The following is a 25,928-nucleotide window of genomic DNA, read 5'->3' on the forward strand; positions in this document are numbered from 1 at the left end:
ATCGGCTCAATATGACCTTCCCTACCACCCAAACAAAAGAAAGGTGCACTTTTTAAAAAGGAGGAGATGATTTTGGCTCCAACTTCTTTACAGTTTAAGGCTCATTCTGCACTTAAGAGTAATGTCAGCATAACTACGTCAGTCAGGGGTGTGAAAAAACCACACCCCTGACCAGTCTATCTATGCTGACAAAGCATGCAGTGTAGACACATTTGTGTCGATGGAACAGGTCTTTTGTTGATGTAACTAATATTCGGGGAGGTGATTCCTATATGGATAGAAAAACTCTTTTTGTTGGGGTACAGTGTGTTTACACTAGGGGGTTATGCCAGCACAGTTACACTGACATAGGTATGATTAGGATGACAAGATGTCCTGATTTTATAGGGACAATCCCAATATTCGGGGCTTTTTCTTATACAGAGCCTATGTCCCCTCACCCAATTTTTCACACTTTCCATCTGGTCACCCTAGGTATGATGGTATAGGCATACCATTACACTAGGATTTTCAGAGGCCTGAAGGAGACAGAAGCACGAATCTCAACTCACAGGCTTCTTTGAAACTCCAGCTCCATTTCCTAGAGCGGGGGTTGGCAACCTTTCAGAAGTGCATCCATCCGACGAAGTGGGTATTCACCCACGAAAGCTCATGCTCCAATATGTCTGTTTGTCTATACAGTGCCACAGGACTCTTTGCTGCCTTTTCAGAAGTGGTGTGCTGAGTCTTCATTTATTCACTCTAATTTAAGGTTTTGCGTGTCGGCAATACATTTTAATCTTTTTCTATAACTAAACTATTGTTGTATGTAAAGTAAATATGTTTAAGAAACTTCATTTAAAATTAAATTAAAATGCAGAGCCCCCTGGACCAGTGGCCAGGACTCGGGCAGTGTGAGTGCCACTGAAAATCAGCTCGCGTGCGTGCCATAGATTGCCTACCCCTGTCCTAGAGCTACATGAATACATCAAAATCTCAACTTTTATTAAAAAGTAAGTTTCTAGGACAAAATCTTGGCCTGCTGAAATCAATAGGAGTTTTGCCTTTGACTTCAACAGGGATAGGTGCTCCCACTATCTCTTGTGACTAGGGAGAACAGCTTGAAAATATGAACCCTAAACACTCAAAGACCAGAAGCCAAACAACAAGAACCCGATGTCTAATTATTTATTTATTTTAATCATGATTTTTAAGGTGAGCTTATGATTCTGGGAGCCTTTTGAATGCATGGGTTGACAAGACTGTGGAAATGGAAACTCAACCGCAGTGTGATAAGAAAAAGACCAGAAATGAAACTGACAACTATAGAAACCAACCAAGTCTAGTTGCAGGGAACAAGCTGTGTGAAGTGCAAGTAGTAACAAAATGGCATGTGTGGTTACAATCTGTGCGTGATCTTTATCTCTGTGTCAAATTTACAGTGCTTCTTCTTTTCCCTTCAAGTTTCATGGGGACCTACAAGAATTCATGGCACTGCTCTTAAAGGAGCTAATCATCTGGACTTGGATGCAATCACAGACTCAAAAGGCCATTTTAGAGTTAGACCGCTGCTCTGCCACATGGGAGCCCCACATTCTAACTGGCCAACCCAGCAAGGACTGAGAGTGTCTTTCTACAGAGTAACCCCTACAACTGATTGACAGTGTAGCCTTTTATTTTATTTAAAGTGAATTTTGTAATATGGTACTACGCCACCATGGGTTCGGCTCTGGCGACTACAATTTCAAGCTTAACAGAGTGAAAGTTAACTCTGCTACTTGCTTCGGATTTAGAGTCTCCAGGAACACAAAGACCAAGGGTAGTGACCACACATATTTACCAATACAAAGTCTATTCTCTTTTATAAGTTTTATTAAAGTTACAGTTAAAGTTTGATTACCCAAGCATGTACAAGTTCTATACAGACCTATGCACAAGTTACAACGATGGTTATACTCACATCCTTAACACCAGTGTTAGGGTCTGATGGGTCTCTCATGGCTTGATCATCAGTAGAGAGATGGTTCTTGCTGGAGCCTCCCAGAGGGAGCTCAGTTTTCCAATTTTGGTCATTTCCTTTTTATAATGTGATTCTGTCTACATCTACATTCTGCGCGTGTCCATAAAATTGTCCACCCTCTTTTCTCTTATTGGTCTGTGTCCCCTGGAAACTTAAGTGACCCCTATTTTCTATAGGCTGTGTAAATTCCCTTTGTTCTCATTAGCATTGATGCAAAACCTGTATCCCATGATTAAGACATGTGTGAGACAGATGTGCCTTTAATTTTAGATCATAAAAATACCATGATCTTCTGGTAATTTTTTGCAATATTATCACTTGTTACCTCTTTTCCCATAATCTTAGGGCATCAGCTTATTTCTCGGCCACTTATGTCATCGCTTCTTGTCTCCAAGGCCTAAAATAGCTAAATTAAAGTCTTGCAGGCCTCAGCCTACAGGTCTTGCATTTCAGCTTGTTTTACTCCTGTCTAATACTTGGTTCCTCTAATTATTGATAAATCTTACGCTTTTATAATCCTACAAATTAACTAATTAACATACAATGAATATATGCAACATACACTGATTAATCATAACATCACACAGTAATTGATACTAAACTAAAATCATTGGCTACCACATGCAGTGCTGATGAGCTCTAGGGAATCCTGTTCACTCCTTCCTAGTCAGCAGAGTGAAGGACAGGACACAAGGCCTTGCCAGAAAAATGTGCACCCCCTCAAAGAGAACAGGGCTGTCTAACAGAACTTACTTGAACACAATCTTCTTGATTTTCTCCTTTACTTCCTGCTTGGTTAAATACGAATCCAAGGGGAATTCTAGCTGGGGAGTTGAGCTAAACTGTATCACTCCCACTCTGACCTGAAAGAAAAGGTTAAATAGCATAAGGAGCAGGTGGCTGGGAGGGTTGTATTATTTCGATTGTGTGACAGATTTAGGAACCTTGAATTGTTTCAGGATAAATCACACTCTTCTCATTGCCCTTCTTGGCTAAGGCCCTCCAATAAATACCATTCACTCACACTCCAAAGCTGGGGGGTGGGGGGTGGGAATGGAGATAGGGAGGGCAGAAGCTCACTATGATTGGGGGAGCTGGGGGGATAAGAGTGGGAGTGAGGCGACCTATTGAGTGCCACCGAGGCAGCCGGCTCCAGGTGCCCTGGCAGTTCTTACTGCCATTCCAACAGCAGTTCCTTGGCGGATGGCGCCCCGTGCCTCCCTCACTCCTCACAGCTGTGTGCTGACACTCCTTCCCTCTGCCCTGGTGCCTGTGCCCTGCCCCCACCCCAGCAGCTGGTGCATATGCTCCTGCCCCTCCACCAGGCTGGATCTCTCTACTGGGTCCTGCGGTGGCTGGAGAGTCACATGAGCAGCCACCTCTCCTGGCTGGCTGGGGCCATACTCTGTCACCCCTGTGCAGTACCTGCACACCCGCCCCAGCTGGCGTGGCTGCGACGATTGGCCAAGTGAAAGCAGACGGGGAAAGGAGAACAGTTCCTCCCTGCTGCCCAGCAGCCGTCCCGTCCCCATGCGTCACAGCAGTTGCTCCAGCCCCTTCTCTTGCCTCCGCAAGAGTTTGTGAGGGCAGAAACATTCCCCACCACCCCCAGTTCCACCACCTCTGCTAAAGCTCCTCTACGTGCCCATCCTGGATATAAATGAGGCCAAAGTTCACTTCCAAACATCGCTCAGAGCCTCAGGAGAGGTTGCTAGCAGCTCAGTTTTACCTACACAAAGCAGGCAGCAGCCGTCAGCGTGAGCTGATAATAGTATTGAATGTATATTTATACCATCACTTTTCATCCCAAAGCACTGTACCAGCGGTGGATGCAGGGATCACTCCCCCACCACTGAAAGCAGCCACCTTGGGGGCGTACAGCAGCAGCAAGAAGACAAAACACGGGCCTCAGCTAGGGAAGTGAAAGATAAAACTGTTTCCAACTGAAATTTAGGCAGACAGAGTAAATGACCTGGACTGGAATTTGGCCACGACAACCAGGCTAGTTCTCTTAACTCTTACAAGGAGTGTCATGGAATACTTAACAGCCACAAGTAGTTGAGATCTTGATTTTATATAGAGAAAGTGCGTAGAGAAAGTAGCTAAGGAAGTGTTGTTTGTTTACTACTTCTCATAACGCAAGAACTAGGGGTCACCAAAGGAAATTAATAGGCAGCAGGTTTAAAACAAATAAAAGGAAGTTCTTCTTCACGCAGCGCACAGTCAACCTATGGAACTCCTTGCCAGAGGATAACAGGAGTCAAAAAAGAACTAGATACATTAATGGAGGATAGATCCATCAATGGCTATTAGCCAGGATGGGCAGGAATGGTGTCCCTAGCCTCTGTTTGCCAGAAGCTGGGAATGAGTGACAGGGGATGGATCACTCAATGATGACCTGTTCTATTCATACCCTCTGGAGCACCTGGCACTGGCCAATGTCAGAAGACAGGATACTGGGCTGGATGGACCATGGTCTGACCCAGTAGGGCCATTCTTATGTTCATATAATGTTATATCTTATCTAAAAGGGGGATGGCAGAAAGCATATATCATAATGACTAAGTCAGTTGTTCTCAATCCGCGGTCCAATCAGCACACAGCTGCTGCCCATGTGACATGCTCAGGGCTATACAAGTAGTATTGAATGTGGCTCACATAACACATTGTGGGCCACATATGCAGCACACAGTGGTAAATAGGATGAGAACCACTGGGCTAAGGGAAGGATAATGGACTAAAAAAACCGACAGCAGGCTACAGCTAAACTCCGAGATGTCCAGCACCTGAATTCCCGCACGTTGCCCAAGTCTGCAGTGTGGTTAATTGCTAGAGGTAAGTGTCTGTTTTCTTCTCTTCGACAAGCCACTGACTGAAATGCCTGATCAGCCCAACTCACCTTATGCCCATTGAAGTGACACACACATTCCTACAACGCCTGCCTCCAGCATTCTGCAAACTATGGAAAGCCTCACGTATACATGGCTCTGTGGTGAAATTTGGCTTTGTCTCTCTAACTTTAAAGCCTGCTGCAATATGGGAAAGAGGCAGGTTTATTCTCTGGATCCCTACAGTGTCGCTTGATTAGAGAGTGGAGTAGACTAAATAGAAGAGCATTACATTGTAGGGCTGGGCGCAAAGCCTTAAGTCCCACTATTTCCTTCCTTACCGGGTTCCTATCTTGTATTCATCTACTCCCAGTCTGTCCAGTGTCTGACTGGCCTGAGGAGGGAGTGGAGTAGCCACCTGAACAGATTTCCAGCGCAGCTAACATTTTCCCTAGTTACAGACGGGAACAGTAGTCAACCTCTCCCAGGCAGTTACCAAATCTGACTTGACATTAGGCACATGGGACTGTATGCAAGGTAGGGACCAGAGCTGGAGACAGCACGAACCTTCCCTCGGAACATTTTAGGCAAGGCTGTTATTGTTCATTCAAGCATGTAAGGTCTCAGGAGGCTCCAGGTAGCAGATAAGATCTGGGGATACACGTATGCAAGTCCCAAAAGGAGCCATGGGGTGTTTAAAAAAAAATCCTAAAAGCTGGAGCTGTAGGGTTTTCCATGGGTCTATGGCACTGCAGAGTCAAAACTGCTTCATCGCTGTATATTCAGTTTCAGTTTTTATGGGAAATCTTCCTAGTTGTCTAACCCCACAGTTAGACCTTAATTTAAGCCAACATCCAAAATAAGAAAGGAAAATAATGAGGAGCTGAGCTGGATCCCTTCCCTTCCCATTTATTTTAATTCATTTTATACTGGATGGATCCCTCCAAATGCCAGCTACTTGGATTCTAATCAGAATGTCTTGCCCAGCCAGACACCTGCAGGACATCTGCTCCTAGAGCACACTGTGCTACTGCTCCAGCTATACAGTAGCATGACAGATCACGCCCGTGTGTTTGGTGAAACAGGAAGTGTCTGGTACCTTGTCAAGCAAAAAATTAGAACTCCACAGAGGTTGGGGGCAAGAACAGGGCAATAATTGTTGATTAAGAACAAATCGCTCTTAATCATGCAGAGACAGGAAATCCAACTGGAAGCTCCTCACTTGTTCTTTGCGGGATCTGACAGCTGTTCCTGAGTGTTAAGGTTAGCCATGAAAGGCACAGTTCCAGAACCAACTGGCAAACACCACACACCACTGGGAAATCTGAGATACTTATTGCAAGCAGGCACCTAGAGGCCACCAGTCACCTTACTACATTGTTGATGGCCTGCAGTGAAATCCTTCCATTCTACCCCTTCATTTTGCAATACAGAATATTTTTTAAAAGAGAGAGGATAAACAGGACCTCTGCAGGCTTCATAACCACTTATATCCATACAGATAGCTGGTTAACTTCCCTGGGATAAATTCTGCAGCCATGATTTCCAAAAGTGATTGTGATTTTTGGGTGCCTGACTTGAGACAAATTCAAGGGCCCGATTTTCAGAAAGCATTGAGCACCTGTCCTCTGAAAAATCAGGCTCTTTTAATTAGTCTCAACTTAGGCATCCAAGCACCACTAATCACTTTTTAAAATTCTGGCTGTAACCTTTTGTCTGCAAGATCTTGTCCCATGTTTTTAAATGCCAAATGGAACTTTGAAACATTTACAATGTATACATATGATCCAGCATATTCATAGAACCTTGCCGCATCCTATTCTGGGTAACCTTTGGATCCCTCCCTCCCAGCAACCCTAATGTTTTTCATTTCACTCTACACATTTTGTCTTTGGATGTGTCAGGTAGAACCGTGCTGTTTGCAACTAAAACAAGACATTTGCTGCCACACTCACCCTATCCGGATTGATGTCCAAGGCATCACAGAGTTTGCCTGCAAAGTGCTTAGACCTCTCAAAGCTTCCTTTGCCAATGCTGTATGACCCATCTAACAGAAGGAGGATATCTACTGAAGCAGAGCACTGCATCACTGGAAGAGAACAAGATACATGCTGTCAGGATGCACATTTATACTTAGGTCACAGGTGACAACAGAATTCAGTGAGCCAGGTTTACAGGAAAAAAAGAAGGAAAATTCAGCTGATTATCAATTTCTCTCATCCAGCCCTTAATAAGCATGTGGTCAACTTTAGGCATGTGGTCAGGTGACCCGGCCCACTGACTTCAAATAGGACTGCTTAAAATTAAGCACATGCACAAGTGCTTTCCTGGATTGGAATGTTCAGCATTTTGCAGCCCTACATGAGAGATGTCAAACAAAAAACAAGTTACAGAACCGCTCCCCAACCCAACACCACCACACACACAGTCAGAACTTGCAACATATCCAGTGGCCAGTTGAATCAGACATATTTTGTCTCTGTAGAAAGCAGAAAAGCCTTTTTTCAAACACGCTATTTTAAAAACCACAAACTATCTGATCAGCTCTGAGGCTTTGGCTAGATCAGCCTAGCTTCAGGCTGCACTGAGATGATGTCCTGGTGTCACCTAGGCATGTGTGAACAGGTTTGCTCAGTAATTACTAGCTGCTGGGAGTGCCTGTGCCAAGGTGGAAGCTGATGGTTTTCACTGACAAAGATTAAACCGAGGCTCCTTCTTCAGTCTCTGCAGAGACACTCAAACCAAAACACTTCCTGGGAATTTGGGAAAAAGCTGGGTAATAGGGAAGAGGACACGCCCCTGACATTAGCAGAGCAGCTGCAAATCCTTACAGTTTTTCAGCAGCCGGTCACAAGCATGACATTCAGCTCAGGAAGCACAGCATCACATTGCTGCGTAGGGGACGCTGGTTTGGAGCCTCACTCCTCGAAGCAGGGGAGTGGAATTACCCTAAGGAAGCATGGCTATGTAGTGGCTACAGAGAAATGGATGGAAAACCAAAAGGCACCTCCTACCCCTCATGCAAATTTTCTCCCACCCTGTAATTTCCAGGAGATGAAATGGAATCTTGGCATAAACCACGGCCTCCCACTGCGCTGGAACCGATAAGCAACTACTATAACAGCTTGAACGTACAGGACATCCTTCAGCTGAGGATCTGAAAGTGCTTTACAATGGTGAATTGCTTAAGCCTAGAGATATGTTAGCATTCAAAAATATCAGCCTGTATTATAATGCCAGATTGCTTTAGATTCTCTGGCCTTCAGTTTACCTGTGATCTTCACAGGCTCCTAATGGGAACCAATTATCTAAATCCCTTAAAACGAGTGTTTTGACACAGCAAGTCAGCAGCAGAGCCGAGAACAGAATCCAGAAGTCCTGACTCCTAATCTCTAGTCTAGCAGTAACTACTAGACAATGCTCCATCCTGAAATACATGTGAAGTTGCTCCTCTGCCAGGTAACACCAGGAGAAATTTTAAGAGGGGGGAAAAAAATTCACTGTGTCCTTAATGTCAGTGCTATGTTCAGAGCAAATTTTAAAGACCCCTGCAGCATTTTTGAGGGAAACTGAGATGCAATATCAGAAAGCAGTAAAGACAAAAGAAGGTGTAAAGAGTGTTCCATCTATAACTGGAGTCCTTTATAATGGTCCAGCTATAAAAAAGAATTTGTGGCCAGTGCCCCTCTCCCCCCAGACACATTTTATCATCACTAGTAGTGAGAGAGTGGGTTTATAATTAGGATTTTCTAATGCCAGATTATAAAGGATTGAAAGTTTTAAAGCATTCCATTCTGGGTCAGTGGGTATTGTTATACGGTAACCTCATTCTCTCAGAAGTCCTGTACTTTGCAAGTTTATTCCACTCCCCAATTGGCTGGAACACCAAAATTAAGACAACAGTTCCAGACAAGCTATAGCAGGCAAACAGGGCCTCGTTGCTAGTGCTGTTCACACTTCAGCAGCTCTGCCTTCATGTTTGAAATCAAAGCACTGAGACCCACCAGTGAGGTGTGTAACTATGAGCTTCGCTGGACATGTCTGCTCTGCACGAGTATTCACACAACCCAGATTAAACTCCCAAAATCCTGTCCTAACCCGTACTGGGGTCAGTGACAAACCCAGTAAGGATTCTCTGGAGACTCTTCTGTCTTACTGGGGAAAGAATCTGGAAGACATGTCTCCAGGACATTACAAAGCCTCCCAGAACACTGCTAGGAACTTCAGTAGCCATATTAATACCATTAGCTGCTCCATATCCTAAACAACCAGATACAGATATTAGAGCTATGAGGTAACATCTTTATGGAACACCATGCCCCTGCGTGTTATAACCATGAGTAACAAACAGATCAAGAGCACCAATGTATCTGCAGAATAATGTCAACTCATTTTTTTGTTTTCCTTGTGCTCACTGGATTCCCTCCAGGTCACTTTCAGTTGCTCCACTAGCATTGGCTAGGGACACACCCGGGCTGCAGCTGTTACAGCTTGGCAAGTGTATGATATAGAGATAGCTCAATGCAACCTCATCTTATCTGATTGTTTTTCTTTTGCTGCATAACTAAGTCCTCCTGGACTGCTGTTTCTACAGCTGTTGCAGACTTCAAATGAACGTAATTACGAAATAAACACCCAGAATGAGGAGGAAGTCTCTTTTCCATCATTCTTTAAGTCTCTAATATGATAAGGATGAATTGTGTGTTACAGACAAGTTCAAAACCAGGCAGGTCCCAACCGACAGGCGCTTATGCTTTAAGTTGGACAATGGACACTGGAAAATGAAGGTCACGGTAAAAGATCATGCAATATAATTTTGTTACATACACCTCTATCTGACTATCGAGGTACTTAATATGATCCCCACCACCACAGCCGCACAAACAACAACAAATTGATTCTCACAACACCTCTCTGTGGGGAAGCATTATCACCATTTCACACATGGGGAACTGAGGGGCAGAGAGATGACGTGATTTACCAAAGATCACCCAGGAAGCCTGCGGCAGAACCTGGAACGGAACTGAGGTCTTCTGAGGCACTGTACCTTAACTACAAGACCATCCTAGCTCAGAGTATCCTGTTGATTCCTCTGTTAAACACAACTAACCTGAGTGGGGAACCAGGGGTTAATATGCCGAAATAGTACATTTAGGTTTGAGGGAACAAATTTAGGCAAGAAGGTTGAAGTGGTGGAACAGAAACAACTGAAATAAATGAGCCTCACGTCTGAAAGAGTAGATTGAGGTTGCAAGGAACATAGCATCTGGGGGAGTCTTCCTGGCATGGGGACACTGATGTAAGTACCCATTGGGGAACGGGGAGTGGTGATGTAGGCAGCAGTAGCAGAGCTGGGAAAAGCCTTGAAGGCAGGGCCGTCCTTAGGATTTATGGGGCCCTCTGCAGTATTATTAAACTGGCGCCCCTGTGCCCGACTGCAGCCTGGGCTCGCAGCCCGCAGGGGAAGGGCGAGGGACAAGGCAGCAAAGGCTAGCGAGCCACCCCACAGAGTCACAGTTCCCCGCAGAGACCCCCAGACCCTCCCCCTAACGCAGAATGCGCAGCGCCGGCGCATTCGGCTCTGTGAATACGGCCCCTGCCTAAGGAGGCTGCAGCGCGCACCGGGTGTGCAGGGGCCAACCCGCTCTTATGTGCTGTCATGGGGGGGAGGTGAAGCTGCCACTTGGGGAGGCCAGCTCCCCAGCCCACCTCTTCTGCCTGTGGCCCCGCCCATACTCCACCCCTACTGTGCCCCAGGCCCCGCCCTCTCCCCACTGTCTCCCTCCTCTCTTCCTTCCCCCTCCCTGCTCACCCCCTTGCAGCCAAATCCCTGAACCTACATGAAGCAAATGACATTAGAAAGAAATTGCAGAGAGGATTTTTTCAAAAGAAAATGGAGCATGTTTCCTACTGCATGCCAGGTGGTGAAGACTGGACATGCAGAAGGCACCTAATTAAAAGCACTAAATTTGGGAATAAAAATGTCAGTCACAGGTATTTTGATATACCCTGAAGTTTGTCAGAGATTTATTTGCAAAGACTTTGTAGTTAGGGCAAGTCAGCTGTCCTGCTGAATACAGCATTAAATATTATGGAATAAATGATGCAGCTCTTCTCCGTTTTACATTTTCTTAAACAGTATTTCTAAGCTGATTTTATATTTTAAATGTACTCTTAAACCTTCATAAAGCAATCATTCCAGATTACTACATATTTAACTCACTGAAACAAAGACATTATTTTAAATTAATCAGTCACAGAGGTTTAGTGTATTCATAACAATGTTCATTGCATTTAGAAAAAGGGAACACTAACTTGCTTTGTGTGATCTCCGTAACAAGAGACATGTTTATGAAATTTCACCAACTTTAAAAAATGTGTTTCCAAAGATTTTAGGCATAACAAAAGGATTTTATAACTTACTAGGTACTGATTTTGCTGGAGGGGTCTCTTAAAACTAATCAAATAGTCAGAAGTAAAGAAATGGAAACCCGTTTGTCCAGCTATCGGGAAGAAAAGGGGTGTTGTCCCTTTAAGGGCTCTCTTCAACAGGGGGGTGAAGAGAGAAAGAGATAGACAGAAAGGACAGGAAGACTTTGGAAGCAAGGTTTTTGTACTTTAGTAATTGAAATTAAAATGTGTATTTTAGATAAGGGGGGTCCCTTTGAGGGATTTATTTTAAAACCTGTGTGTGTCCAAAGCTCCCAGCATTTAAGGCTAAAGATGAATACTCAGATTGTGCATCTAAAAATCTATGCACGGATTTTTGAGAGAGGTGATTTTATAAGCTTTAGCAATCTTCAAATGAAATATATTTAAAGCAAATTTTAAACTAAGGTCTGAGTAAATATTACATTAGTGCACAACTGTTTTTGTCAGCAAATTCAGAAACGGACAGTATATACCCGGGGGTTGGCAAATGCCTGTTAACAGGGCCGGCTCTAGGTTTTTTGCTGCCCCAAGCAAAAAATTTTTGGCTGCCCCCCACGGCCCCACCCCAGCCCCGGGCTCTCCCCCCACCCCACCTGCACCCCCTGCCACCCCAGCCCTGGGCTCCCCCCAACCAGTGCTGACTCCGCCCACTCCCCCCTCGCCTCCAGCTGGTCCGGCGCTGGCAGGGTCGGGGTAAGCAGAGGGGCTCCTGGGCCGCACCTTAGCCCAGGGTCCCTCCAGCCGGGGCTCCTGCCTCCAGGACCAGCTGGGACCCAGGAGGGCAGAGCTGGGGGGACCGGCAGGCAAAGAGCTGAGGAGCTGGGGCAGGGCAGCCCCAGAGGGAGCGGAGCCCCGGAGAGCGGGACGCAGGCCCCACACGGCAGCGCCCTGGGCACCGGTCCCCTCTATGGCCCCGCTGCTGCTGCTGCTCCTGGCCGCCCTACCGCAGTCCCTGGGTGACTCAGGCCACTTCGCCCAGCCCCAGCTGTGGCACTGGGGGGCAGACACCATGCCAGGGGCAGCTCCAGGCCCCAGCACACCAAGCGTGTGCTTGGGGCGGCATGCTGCGGGGGGCGCTCTGCTGGTCGCCGGGAGGGCGGCAGGCAGGGTGCCTTCGGTGGCATGCCTGCGGAGGGTCCGCTGGTCCCGCGGCTCCGGTGAACCTCCGAGGGTCCGCTGGTCCTGGGGCTCCGGTGGAGCCATGGGACCAGCGGACCCTCCACAGGCATGCCTGCGGGAGGTCCACCGGAGCCGCGGGACCGGCATGCCGCTGTGCTTGGAGTGGCAAAATGTCTAGAGCCGCCCCTGCACCACGCGGCACCTACAGGCGGCTCTGTGCGCCCCACGGGGCAGCCCCCAGCCCAAGTGTCCCCGCTCAGAGCCCGCCCGGCTATAAGTGCGGGCACTGCTCTCTGACACGAACCACAGTGGCCCCAAGGCACCCCCCGTGCAGGACGTGCTGCTGGTGCCAGGGCCGGGTCTAGGCTTTTGCTGCCCCAAGCAAGAAAAAAAAAATAAAAAAGATGGCCAGAATGCCACCCCTGAAAACGTGCCGCCCCAAGCACATGCTTGGTTTGCTGGTGCCTGGAGCCGGTCCTGCCTGTTAAATGGCTTCATTACCACTTGAATGGCTCTTTAATGGTTTCAATGTTGTGCTAATAGGTCTGGCAGGCTGGAAGCTTTTTCACTTTTAACTAGATCCCCTCCGGAGGAAGACTCACCAGGCTGCAGCAGCCAGCTCTGGTGGGAGCCTGCAGGAAGGGTCATAACAGGGATAGGAAGAGGTGGACATAAGACCCCAGGGTGCCCCAAATTTCCGGGTGCCCTTTGCAGCCGCGTATGCCTAAGGACGGCCCTGCTTGAAGGTAAGGATTACGAGTTTGAATTTCTAGTTTATAAAAACAAACTTACGTTGGCCAGCAGCAGAAATCTTGACAATTGTCTCCTGGTTGGCATGAAGTTCTTGTAGACCCCATGTGAGCAGCACTGTGGGATCAAATATATATTAACCCATTAATCGGATTATTTCTAAACTATTTAAAAATACTTCTGCAGAGCATTCATTCATGCTAGTGACCCAGACACCAACTACGATGTAATTAAAGTGGGTGGGTATAAGCAGTAAAGAATTTGCAAAAACAATGTTTCTTGGGGTGCTAATTTACTCTCTGAAACGTGCCAAGTTGATAACTCCAAATATTTTCTAATTAGGGTTGCCAGCTCAGATTGGGATCTGAAAAATCAAGTAGTGTTTTGATTCCAGTATCCTCAACAGGAACAGTGAACATGCTGAGATCACCAGAACTCTGTTCTGCAGAAGGAGCATAGCAGGATGCAGAGGATGCACTAATCCAGTAGCACTAGGAGATAGGATTGTGAAGTAAAAAACACAGCTGACGTGTTATAGCAGCATGCCAGCGTACAGTGCCACCTTTCTGACTGCTACGACACACCTTACATTTGGTGGATTTCTAGGCTTTATTTGATGTATAGATTCATATCTTCTAAGGCCAGATGGGACCATTATGATAATCTACTCTGACCTCTTGTATTCCGCAGTTCATAGAATTTCCCCAAAATAATTCCTAGAGCAGAGCTTGCAGAAAAACATCCAACCTTGATTTAAAAAATGGTTAGTGATGGAGAATCCACCACGACCCTTGGTCAATTGTTCCAAAGGTTAGTTGCTCTCATCCTTAAAAATGTATGCATTGTTTCCAAGCTTAGTTTGTCTAGCTTCAATTCCCAGCCATTGGATCAGGTTAAGGCCTTTCTCTGCTACATTGAAGAGCCCATTATTAAATGTTTGTTCCCCATCTAGGTACTCATAGACTGTAATTAAGTCATCCCTTAACCTTCTCTTTCTTAAAATAAATAGATCACTATAAGGCACATTTTCTAATTCTTTAATCATTCTCATGGCTCTCCCCTGAACACTGCAATATACCCATATCCTTCTTGAACTGTGGACACCAGAACTGGAAACTAGTTCAGCAGTGGTCGCACCAGTGCCAAATACAGAGGTAAAATAACCTCTCTACTCCTATTTGAGATTCCCTTTATGCATTCCAGGATTGCATTAGCTCTTTCGGCCACAGCATTACACAGGGAGCTCATGTTCAGCTCATTATCCACCACGACCTCCACATCTTTTTCAGTCACTACTTCCCAAAATAGAGTCTCCATTCTGCAAGTATGGCCTACATTCTTTGTTCCTAGATGTATATATTTGCATTTAGCCGTATTAAAATGCATATTGTTTGCTTGAGCCCAGAGAACCAGATCGCTCTGAATCCGTGACCCGTCCTCTTCATTATTTACTACTCCCCCAATTTTTTGGTCATCTGCAAACTTTAGCAGTCATGATTTTGGGTTTTCTTCCAGGTCATTGATAAAAATGTTAAATAGAATAGAGTCAATAACTGATCCCTGAGGGACCCCACTGGAAACATACCCCCTCACTGACGATTTCCCATTTACAATTACATTGAGACCTCTCAGTTAAGTAGATTAAAAACTGGCTAACATGTGTCATGTTAATTTTATTTGTTCTAGTTTTTTTCATCAAGATGTCATGTGGTACCAAATCAAGTGTCTTAAAGAAGTCTACTATGTTACGTCAACACTATTACCAGTTTGGCTGATTAAAGGTAATCTCATCAAAAAAGCTATCAAGTTAGTTTAATAGGATCTGTTTTCCATAAACACATGCTGATTTGCATTAATTACATATACCCTTCTTTGTTCTTTGTTAATCGAGTCCCCTCTCATCCGCTCCATTATCTTAGCTCGGATTGATGTCAAGATGATTGGCCTATAATTACCTGGGCCATCCTGATTACCCTTTTTAAAAACTGACATAACATTAGCTTTCTTCCAGGCTTCTGGAACTTCCCCAGTGCTCCAAGAGTTATTGAAAACCAACATCAATGGTCCAGTGAGGTACTCAACCTCAATTTAAAAAATTCTTGGATGCAACATATCTGGACCTGCTGATTTTAAAATGTGCAATCCATTTAACATCCTACAGAGAAACTAGTGGAATGGAAAGTGTTCTCTCATCACTATATGATGAGACTACATAATCTGTGTCTTCCTCCAATACAGAATAGAAATATCTATTGAACACTTTTCTGCCTTATTATTGTAACTCTACCATTTCCATCTAATAATGGACCATTATCAGAATTGTTTTTGTTCCTAATATATTAAAAAAAATTCCTTATTGTCCTCAACTCTGGAGGTCATAGATTTCTCTTTGTGTACCTTGACTTCCCTTATCAATTTTCTACCTTCTAATTTATATTCATTACTATCAACTTCCCCTTTCCTCAAGTTGTAATATATATATATATATATTTTTATTGTTGACTTCACTTCCCCTCTAAACCAAGTCTTTTTTTAAACCAGCACAGTCTTCTTCCTCGATTGTGGCATTGTGGCTTTTGGGGCATCTAATAAGGTGTTCTGAAATTATTCCCAATTATTCATATTTTTCTAATTCTTCCTCCTAGCTGATTGGGCTCATAGTTGTTTTCAGCTTTGTGAAATTGGCCCTATTACAGCACCAAGTGTATATATTACTGGTCTGGCCTTCATTCTGCTCGCATATTATAAGTGTGATCAAGTCACAATCGCTTGTACCTAAGCTACCATTAATTTTTAGTTCTGTGATCAGTTCCTTTTTATCTGTTAGGACAAGGTCTAAAAGATAATTCCGCCATATGGCAAAGAGACAGAGACTTATGAGTGGGCTGCTGCTGCGTGCAGGGCATGGAGGCTGACCACGAACACATCTGAGAAGGACTTGCAGGAGGGACTTGGTCCAACCTGAAATTCTGACAAATCTCACAGGAAAGGGTGATATCCAACTGGGTGGGTCTCAGGACCTGTGTTTTGTTTTCAGAGACCTGTAACTCTCGAGTGCTTTCAGAGCAAAGTTTCTGTGGGTAAGAAATTCCTTTGCTAAGCCTGTATTCCCGGCTTTCCTACCACAATGTCTCCAGAGGGATTAAACTAGAAGTCCAGAGGCTATAGCCTAAGTGGACCTCTAGGGGTGAGTACGTATTAGCAACTGCGAGGGCTCAAGAGGTTTCAGACACTGATTTCAGCGTCTAGGGTGGCTGGGCAGTAGTGCCTCGTGTCCCAAAGAAGGGTGTTAAACAGGCTATTTGAACCTACCCCATAGTCCCAGCGCTAGAAATAGCGATTACACTCTATCCGGAGCCAATGGGCTCAGAAGCACTGAAGACCCCTCGCCTGATGACTGTCCAGTGGGGGACTGGCCCAGGTTGTAACATAAGATTTGTATGAACTCTGCAGCCCAGTCATACATTGGACAGCTATTGCCATCTACATTTGCACTCATCGCTTAGCCGAAAATGTTCATCCCTTTTTCGCCGCCTCCCTCCTCGCCCCAACTGTGAATATTTAAGGATAGTAAAATTCTCCCGTGTTGAGGGCCACCGCAAAGACCATACACCACTTAAAGCCCACTTGAGCCTTCAAAATGGGGCTCAAGCAGTGCAGAGTCTCAACCCTCTACAGCAGAGGTTCTCAAACTCCGGGGACCACCAGTGGTCTGTGAACTCCACTCAGGTGGTCCGCGGGTCGTCCTCTCTGAGGTGCACGCCTGGGCGGCCACGCACAAGAGAATGAAGGGCCACCTGACCCAAAAGGGAGTTGCAGGGCAAGGGGGGGTCACAAGATTATTTTAGGGGGGTCGCAGTATTGCCACCCTTACTTCTGCGCTGCCTTCAGAGCTGGGTGGCCAGAGAGTGGCAGCTGCTGACTGACGGCCTAGCTCCCCAGCGGGCGCCATTCTCCAGCTGCCCAACTCTGAAGGCAGCGCCGCCACCAGCAGCAGCGCAGCAGTAAGGGTAGCAGTCACCCCGCCCTACAATAACTTTGTGACCCCCCTGCCCCCAACCCTACAATTACAGGACCCTGAAATTTCAGATTTAAATAGCTACAATCACGAAATTGACGATTTTTAAAATCTTATGATCATGAAATTGACCAAAATGGACCATGAATTTGGTAGGGCCCTACTCATAACATACAAACACAGAGTATAACTTGTTCCTGCTGAACTGCCTCTTTAGCGCTGCTAGAGACTGAGTTCAGCTGTAGGAATAGTTATCACTGTGCTCATATTCACACGAGGCACGACATGCCACTGGAGGCAAGGCCAAGCTGTCAATATCCCTGCAGCTTTCCAGCCAGGCTGAAAACGCTGCTCCTGCTCCTTGGAGATGGGACAGGCTTATCGCAAGGTGGATCCTCACAAACAGGATGGTTAGTAACACACAGCTCTTTCCCCTTTACATCTGGAAGATCCTACAGCTGCAAAGTGTCATTAGCTAATATCTGGCTTTACTAGGTGCACTACTTCAGTGGTTCTCATCCAAGGGTTCAGGGTTCCTGGGGGGCTGCGAGCAGGTTTCAGGGGCTCTGCCAAGCAGGGCCGGCATTCGACTTGCTGGGACTTAGGGCAGAAAGCTGAAGCCCCACCACTGGTGAAGCCCGAGGCTCTGAACCCCACCACCCAGGGCTGAAGCCTGAGCAACTTAGCTTTGCAGGGCCCCCTGTGGCATGGGACCCCAGGCAACTGCCCTGCTTGCTACCCCCTAACGCTGGTCCTGCCTTTTGTCTGCAGAAAAGCATCTGTGACGCAGCTTGAGAACCCCTGCACTAGTTAATAAGCTATAAGTGCTATGCAGAGCACTGATCCTCAAAGTCTTGTCCCAGCCTCCACTGCAGCTTGCAATAACAGGGATGAATAATTCAGGGGAATGTCTCTACCTAGAGACTGATTGTGCAAACGCTTCATACCAGCTGTAGTGCTTAATACCAGCTTTTTGTTCTGTGTTTGTGCAGCGCCCAGCACAATGGGGTCCATGACTAGGGTTCCTAAGCTCTACAGTGACACATCATCATCATCATATTCCTGGGAATAGTTGTTTTGAGTCAAGCAAGAGCTCAAGTTCCACTGAAGCCAATGGGTCACACTCAGTGCATAGCACTGCCTCCAGTAATGAGAGTCGTTAGCAGAATCCGATCCTTCATTTTGTGCCAAATTCAGGACTAACAACCAACCTGACGGGGCTCTTTCACGGGCACTGATCTGCCACCAGACTCAGAAGTAACAAATGTAGATTAAAAAAAAAACCAAACCCACTCATGGTTTTTATTTTGTATGTGCCGTTAAAAGAGTGCTAGTTTCTTAATGACACTGGGCCTGATCCAGTGGCCACTGAATAGACGGAAAGGCTCCCATTGACTTGACTGGGCTTTGGATCTGGACCATTGCACTGTGCTTGCACGGCGATGGTATTTTTGCATACATTTGACACTTCAGTGCTGCAGCAAAGCTATAGAACATGCTTGAAGAACTGGGTTATGGATGCAGCAAAAGCCTAGAGACTGTTGCAGGTTCAACCTGCTGCTGGAGAGCATTGCAGCAAGGCACCTCCTCTCAGTCTGCTGCACATGGCCAATTCCCTCCTCTCAACTTCCCTGCACTTTTTCCTTCTTACTGTTAAGGAATGTGAAGTACCTGGCCGATTTTTCCACTGACTGCTGAAGAGACCCTGTCACGGCCGTCTGAGAAAAGTGCAGCTGAACGTGTATTATACCCAGATCTGGCAAGCACAGTAGCTGCCCGTTTGATTAAGGTTGTGCAGCATCCTTTCGTTGGCTGGGTTTGCAATCTGAGGTTCTCTTTAGACTCACAGCTGCTACTTGGAGTTCAGGCAACAGCTACAGCCAGGTGGCTTTTCTGTGGCAATGTTGCTTGGACACAAATCTTGTTACTGTCATCCATGCCTTTGTCATGTGATCACAAAACACATGTGCTTGGTGTTGCCAACTCTTGCCAATGTACTGTGAATAATGTGATTTTGGCCCTTGCTAGAGCTAATCTGAGGGGAGAAACTCCAGCCTTCAAAATTTTTGGACTGCCAGGTGGGGTGGAGAACAACTGATTGACTGCCTTCTCAACTTCTCCGCCTCCTGGGAAATAGCAGCCTATCAGAGCTGCTGCAAGAGGCAGGCAAAAGGTCTATCTCCCAACCCTCAGAAGCTGAGAGAAGTTTTTAGATAAAGGAGGGTGGAGAGGGATCAGCCAACACCATTTTCACAAGAGGGAAGAAGGAAGCAGAAAGAGCCCAGAAGCTCAGGCCAGCTCCTCTCTCCACCCCTTCTGAAAAATGGGTTGGCTTCTCTCCGCTCCTCTCCTCTGGAAACCATTGATTTTTATTTCTACAAACTTGGAAACACTCAGAACTGGTGTTTCTGTGATGCTATTTGGCAATTCCAAAGGAAAGGAAGTGGACAAGATGTTCTTCAAAAGGAACGTTTGATAAGACACATTGTTCTTGTCTGGCTCTCACAGCAAGATTAGACCAACCAGCTGGTTGGACGACTCATAACGAATATGTTTACACTGAAAATAAAATCTGATCTACTTACCTCAGCCTTCCTGTGCTTACATTGTCACAGAAAAAGCCAGGATATCTATTGAGCTTCTTTATTTGTGATTGGTTTCAGAGTAGCAGCCGTGTTAGTCTGTATCCGCAAAAAGAACAGGAGTACTTGTGGCACCTTAGAGACTAACACATTTATTTTAGCATAAGCTTTCGTGGGCTAAAACCCACTTCATCGGATTGTTGCTTTAGATAGTAATTCTTTCAAAACGTCACAGCTGGATTCTCAACTAAATGATTAAATGTGGTTTTAGTTGCTTTTTACATGTTCATTCCATGCTTACTCACAAAGAAAAAGCAGTGAGAGAGTGTGAGTGAGACATTGGTCAGGGATTAATTTCTGGGCTAAACTTTAGATTGGGGAGTGACATGCCCTTATCTCTTCATAACGCATGAAGGGACATATGGTATTTTGCCATCTTCATACACTGAAACCCCAGGTAGTTAATTAAGGGCCATTTCCAAAAAGGAAAAGGCAGGGGGGTGTAATACAAAGGAGTGTTTGGCATAGCAATGAAGCTTTGGGTTGGAGAGTAGCAGGTACTGGTCTCTTCATAACAGTTTAATGGGGATAAGTACATATCACTTGTGGTGACCCAAAAGGTAATTGGGGTGTAACATGTGCCAGCAGCAAAAATAAAGTTTCAGGTCAGGGGGTGGCATTTTGAAGGTACTTTAGTGTATTCTAACAGTTGCAAGGAGGTGTCATTTGGGGTATTTTGTCATTTACAGTCAGTCAAACCCAGGTCCTTATTCAAGGAAGGTGCATGTGTGTGGGGGTGTAACAGGTGGCAGCATTTTGTACAGGAAAAAAAACAAAACTGGGTCATGGTGTGGCATTTCCCAGCTACCTCAGAAAGCTTCAATGCTCATAGGACACGTCACCTGTCTTTTACACACCCTCAAATCCAAGTTACTTATTCTAATTGAGAGGAAATTGCACTCCAGGGGCTTCTGATAACGTTACTATATTTTGTTATAAAAGTCAAAATCAACCTCCAGTATTTTGGGGAAATTCTTAAAAGTTTAAATTTACACAGATGATGTATTTATTCTTTTAAAAACCAGCCTTTCAACATTGGAGTAAGGACCCAACTTCAACCTCATTGCCACAGCTGAAGGAAACAGGGGCGTCTGAGCCTGAGCTCCTTTGGTATGAGAAGACAATGTTAAAATAAAATGTACCTTGGGCACAGAGGAAAATGCAGATGGAGTCAAATGGCAGTAAGAGGCTCATGGTGACAAACTGAAATTTAAAAAGAAAGGAACAAACATTAATTTTTACAAACTCCCTAAAATACAATTCTCACGTTATAACTTTCACTGGGGAGATGTATTCCATTCCTTTGCAGCTGTCTAACATCATCACTTGAGAAAGTTTGTTTGCCCTAAAGACGCATATATATAATACACAAACAGAGACACTTGGGAAAAGGGGCTGGTGGGAAGAGAGAATAAGAGATCAAGATGTAAATGGAGGGAGAGAAATAGGAGGGGGAAAAAAATCTTATAATTATGTTTGTTTCCCTGTAAGCAGGGACTGCTGAACTGGGGGAAGGGGAAAATGGGGCCCTGCTGGGGCCACCCCTTCCTTCCAGACCGAGAACTGTGCAACTCTTGGGACACTAGGATTCAGGGGTCCCCTCATCCCCCTTCCCTTTTCTTCCTATTTAGCTGATCCCTTCCTAACTAACCGGTTCCAAAACCACCATGGAACTAACATGACATTTGCTGCCATGACACTGTTCACTCTGATTAGGTGTTATATACATAACCCGATCACACACCCCTCTCAGGCAAAGGTTATAGGTAAATAAGTGGACAGTCACTGCACCGGACCATAAGGATTGACAGACTCAGGATAGGCCAGACCATCATGGGAGGAGAGGTCCAAAAATCAGGATGGAAATAAAGCCTCTGTCATGCGATTTGGCCCTTCTCCTTCTGCTCTCAGACAGAAATGACAAAGGAAGAAATGCACTGGGCGAAAAGACAGGAGGAAAAAAGGGGACCAGACTTTTTCCAAAGCCTGTCTGTTTGGTCATAACATAAGACCCCTTGGTTAAAGTGATAAAAACAGACACATTGTGGCCTTTGGGCGCTACCATAATAGCAATCAGGATTACGAGGATGCAGAAAATCCCTGCCATACAGCAGTTATGAGCTGACTTGGATTGCCCATTCCTATCAACATCAGCAACCGACCTCTTAAGCAGGCTAGGGTCTAGATTTCTCAGCCAGGGCACGTCTCTACTTTCTAGGAGTGCATTCCATTTGGAATAATGCTGGATGTTTGTCCTGCCTGAAGCGTGTATATGGATGCACTGTATATACTGGGGCAGGCTGAAATTGCCCTTGAAGATGCAGAATGCCAGAGTTAACTGATTGCTGGTTGTGCAGAACATCCCCAGAATTAAACATGTCTCTTTTTCCATTGCACTTCATCTGCCTTTTGAATTTATGGGCACTTACAAATCTCTTCCAACAGGTTTGGACCTCAGGATGAAGCCTGGGCTCTGAAATCCAGGGAGGGTGTCCGAGTCCAGGTTTCAGCCCGAGCGGGAACATCTACACTGCTAGTTTTAGCCTCACAGCCCAATCACACAAGCCTGAGTCAATTGACCCAGGCTCAGGTTCAACAGCACAGGTTTTTCTTTGCAGTGTAGACGTACCTTTAGTAGCAAGGTCCCTGAGTCCCATTGAAACCAGACTGAGGCACCAAATCTGCTTTGGTGCTTTTGAAAATCCCACTAGGTGCCTAAGCTGCATCCTTAAGCACCTAAATCCATTTGGAAATCTGGCCCTAAAATCCTATGTGACCTTGGGTAAGTCCTGTGCCTCAATTTCCTCATATACAGAGTGCAATGCAGTTAGACTCCTCAGTCTACATTCAATTATGTTGAGATCTCTGGATGGAAGGTAGTGATATTCCAGACACACTAAGTGTTAGCATTATCCAACCTACGGGTGTCATGGAAACGGGATTCTCTTATCAAGTGAGGTGTGCAAGAACCGTCTCTCATTTGAATGACAGACTCCGTGTTCTCCCACATAACCTCAGGTTGAGTTACATTTGTAAGTGGGAGCACATCCAATTGACAGCTGGAGGAACAAAAGGGGTCAGATTATTATCCTCATTGCCAGGAGGTACAAATACAAAAACAAAACCCACCCTTTACATACACTAGAGTCTCCAGAAACACTAACCTCATTACAAAGGCAGGCACTGACCCTAACCTCTCACATCCCACATGCTCAGGACCTGACCACAGCTTCATTATGTAGCATTCCTAAACAGACCTGTAAACAAAAAAAGGTCTCAGAAGGCACGATGCGGTTAATTAGATCTGTCCTGATTAATTATACCGTGGAGCAAACAGCAGTGAACAGAGAGGCCTGTGTTTATACAGTGGGTGATGAGAAAAGGACACAAACATTTTATTGAGGGTTACCCAACAGCAACATACCTTGATGTTTACAAAATGGCTCGGCTTAGGGTGACACTAGAAAGGAAAAAAAAAAAACCAGGGGAGAGACAGCAGAAAGATCAGACCTTTGCAACTGATGGAATATTGCTTTTTCTCTCCTTAGAGCTGATCATCATGGGGATAGCAAGGGCCAGGAGAGGCGAGGTGGAGAAGAAGGGTCATCACTTGGTGCATTGGAGGGTAAAGGATCTTCTGGGGGTTGGATGTTCTGCCCCTTTCTTAGTCCAACTCATAACATGCAACCTTTCACCAAAGATCTCAAAACGTTTGATAGATTTTACTAACCAATGACAGGCTGTGTCTACTTTAACAATGAAAACTCTCAAGAGTTCTGACTGTACTGCTGCTCCCTAACCATCTCTAGACAGCAAAGGCATGTATTGTAATTCAAGGCTGCTCACAGTATGTGGAAGATCCTAAGCAAAGCAAGACAAGCAGGGCTCCTTGCAGTTCTCTTGGTATGGACACCCAGTTTCTGCATACCAAAAGCTGGCCACTGCAAAACAGGGAGGGAGCAGACTGTAGGAAAAGATCCCTAGTGTGGTGCATTGCTTCCCAGTGACACTGTATCACAAAGGGACAAGGAGTGAAAAGAGGGTCACGGCCTTGGCAGCGCTAGTATTGAATTATCTATTACTGTCAGCTGCTGGACAGTTGGCGGGTCTCTTGCATGCAAGGGTAAAAATGCATCTACCCAGGTAGCACAAGTATGAGGCTGCCACTGTTATTTCTGTAGTTTTCTAGTTCACCACATTTAGTGTTGCAGGAATGTAAATCTCAGATCCAAATGCAACCGCTCAATCACGGAGACTGAGCAGATGGCAAAAGCCTTTACATATTTTTAGCCCGGACACTTGCTTTCACTCAAGTAAACAAACTAACATCAACATTTAGCTCCTTTTGTAAACACTGTCCTTTTTGCAGCAGATCTTGCCTTCCTAGCAGCTGGGAGGGAGGGGGTATAGTATACACCCTACGGGGGTCACATGCAGGTTGAAACGGTTAAGATTCCAAACTGATATGTAACCCACGAAGACAAAGATATAAACAGAGGGCATGTCAAATGTCAGTTGGTTTTACCATTCCTCAGCTTTCAACCCATTACTTATCAGAGCCAGAGGGAATCCAGGACTTTGACCTTAAGTGATAGATGACTGCAAATCGGCTTCAGATGCCACCATCACTACTGCAACAAAGCTCTGGCTGAGTGAGTCACTGAACCCAGATCTCCTTCCACCCGTCCCCAGACCATCCTTTCTCCTCTGTCACTTATTTGGTCCATCTTATTGAAACTATATGGGGTAGGGGTGGTGTCTTCCTACATGTTTGTACAACTAGTTCAATGGGGCTCTGGTCTCACTTGAGGGCCTTGGGCTCACTGCAATACAACTAATAGCTGTACTAAGTGTCTTATCTGAAGGACCTTACTAATGGAGGACCAGGTAGCTAAGGTCTGCCATTCCTGTAGGCTTATTCCACTAGGCAGTGATAGCCACATCCTGACTGACTGCCCATCTCCGTAGCTGTCTGGGAACTGTCACATACATCAGTTATCAGGGAGTAGATAAAGGAAATAGCTACCTGGGCAGGGATTGTCTTGTGAAGCAAAATGATGTTCTTGGAATCAGCTTCAAGATCAGCAGTTCTACTGATGAGTGAGAGGGTGGTGGTTGTTTCTGTGATGGGAACACCTGGTCTTTAGGAGCTGGACTGAGAGGAACTTTCTTTTCCTTTTTGTTTGGAAATTTTTTTTGTTTAAATGCAAACACATAATTAGCTTGTAGAATGATTGCTGCAAATTAGAACTAGCCAAGAGCTTAGCAGGAGTAAAAACCAAAAACCAGGACTTGACATTTAGTGTATAAAGAGAATATCCACAATAGGACAGTAACATTATGTGCGCACATACACAAGAGGCTTGTAGGGATATAAACCTTCATGCCTCAGGGCATAAGGCACCCTCTAATTGATGGGGAGGATTAGGAAAGGAACCTCTCCTCTGGGCAGGTTATTCCATAATTGCTCACTTCAGGATTCTTGCACCTTCCCCCAGAATGTCTCATACCAGCCACTGTCAGAGGAAGGATCAGAGACTAGATGGACTGTTGTAGAATATATGGGCTAAAAGTATTAACATAACCCAGTCACTGTCCAAAATTAAACAGTGTTAAACAAGGTTCGGGGTTTGGTGTACAGAGACCTCAGCTTGCTTAGAACCCTGGCAAACACACCATTAAACATCCTTGTAACCTTTTAAAGTACTTAGATTTCCAGAAAGCCTTTGACAAGGTCCCTCACCAAAGGCTCTTACGTAAACTAACCTGTCATGGGATAAAAGGGAAGGTCCTTTCATGGATTGAGAACTGGTTAAAAGACAGGGAACAAAGAGTAGAAATTAATGGTAAATTCTCAGAATGGAGAGGGGTAACTAGTGGTGTTCCCCAAGGGTCCATCCTAGGACCAATCCTACTCAACTTATTCATAAATGATCTGGAGAAAGGGGTAAACAGTGAGGTGGCAAAATTTGCAGATGATACTAAACTGCTCAAGATAGTTAAGACCAAAGCAGACTGAAGAACTTCAAAAAGATCTCACAAAACTAAGTGATTGGGCAACAAAATGGCAAATGAAATTTAACGTGGATAAACGTAAAGTAACGCACATTGGAAAAAATAACCCCAACTATACATACAAT

At 45.3% G+C, this 25,928-nt stretch overlaps 1 protein-coding gene across 4 annotated transcripts in view; it reads right to left on the reverse strand.

The window, feature by feature from the left end:
• Positions 1 to 25,928, reverse strand: part of VWA2 (von Willebrand factor A domain containing 2) — a 69,538-nt gene that overhangs the window by 30,584 nt on the left and 13,026 nt on the right. For 2 of the 4 annotated variants that reach the window (XM_045024913.1, XM_045024912.1), the window contains 4 exons: positions 20,931 to 20,991; positions 13,171 to 13,245; positions 6,783 to 6,916; positions 2,753 to 2,862 (listed from right to left, as the gene is read on the reverse strand). In XM_045024913.1, coding sequence (XP_044880848.1) covers positions 2,753 to 2,862; positions 6,783 to 6,916; positions 13,171 to 13,245; positions 20,931 to 20,982 — 371 coding nt within the window. In that variant the 5' untranslated portion in view covers positions 20,983 to 20,991. Of the gene's footprint in view, positions 1 to 2,752; positions 2,863 to 6,782; positions 6,917 to 13,170; positions 13,246 to 20,930; positions 20,992 to 22,952; positions 23,046 to 25,928 lie in introns of all 4 variants that reach the window. The other 2 variants (XM_045024914.1, XM_045024915.1) reach the window with 2 other exon arrangements.

Source organism: Mauremys mutica, chromosome 7, assembly GCF_020497125.1.
Source record: "Mauremys mutica isolate MM-2020 ecotype Southern chromosome 7, ASM2049712v1, whole genome shotgun sequence".
NCBI lineage: Eukaryota > Metazoa > Chordata > Testudines > Geoemydidae > Mauremys > Mauremys mutica.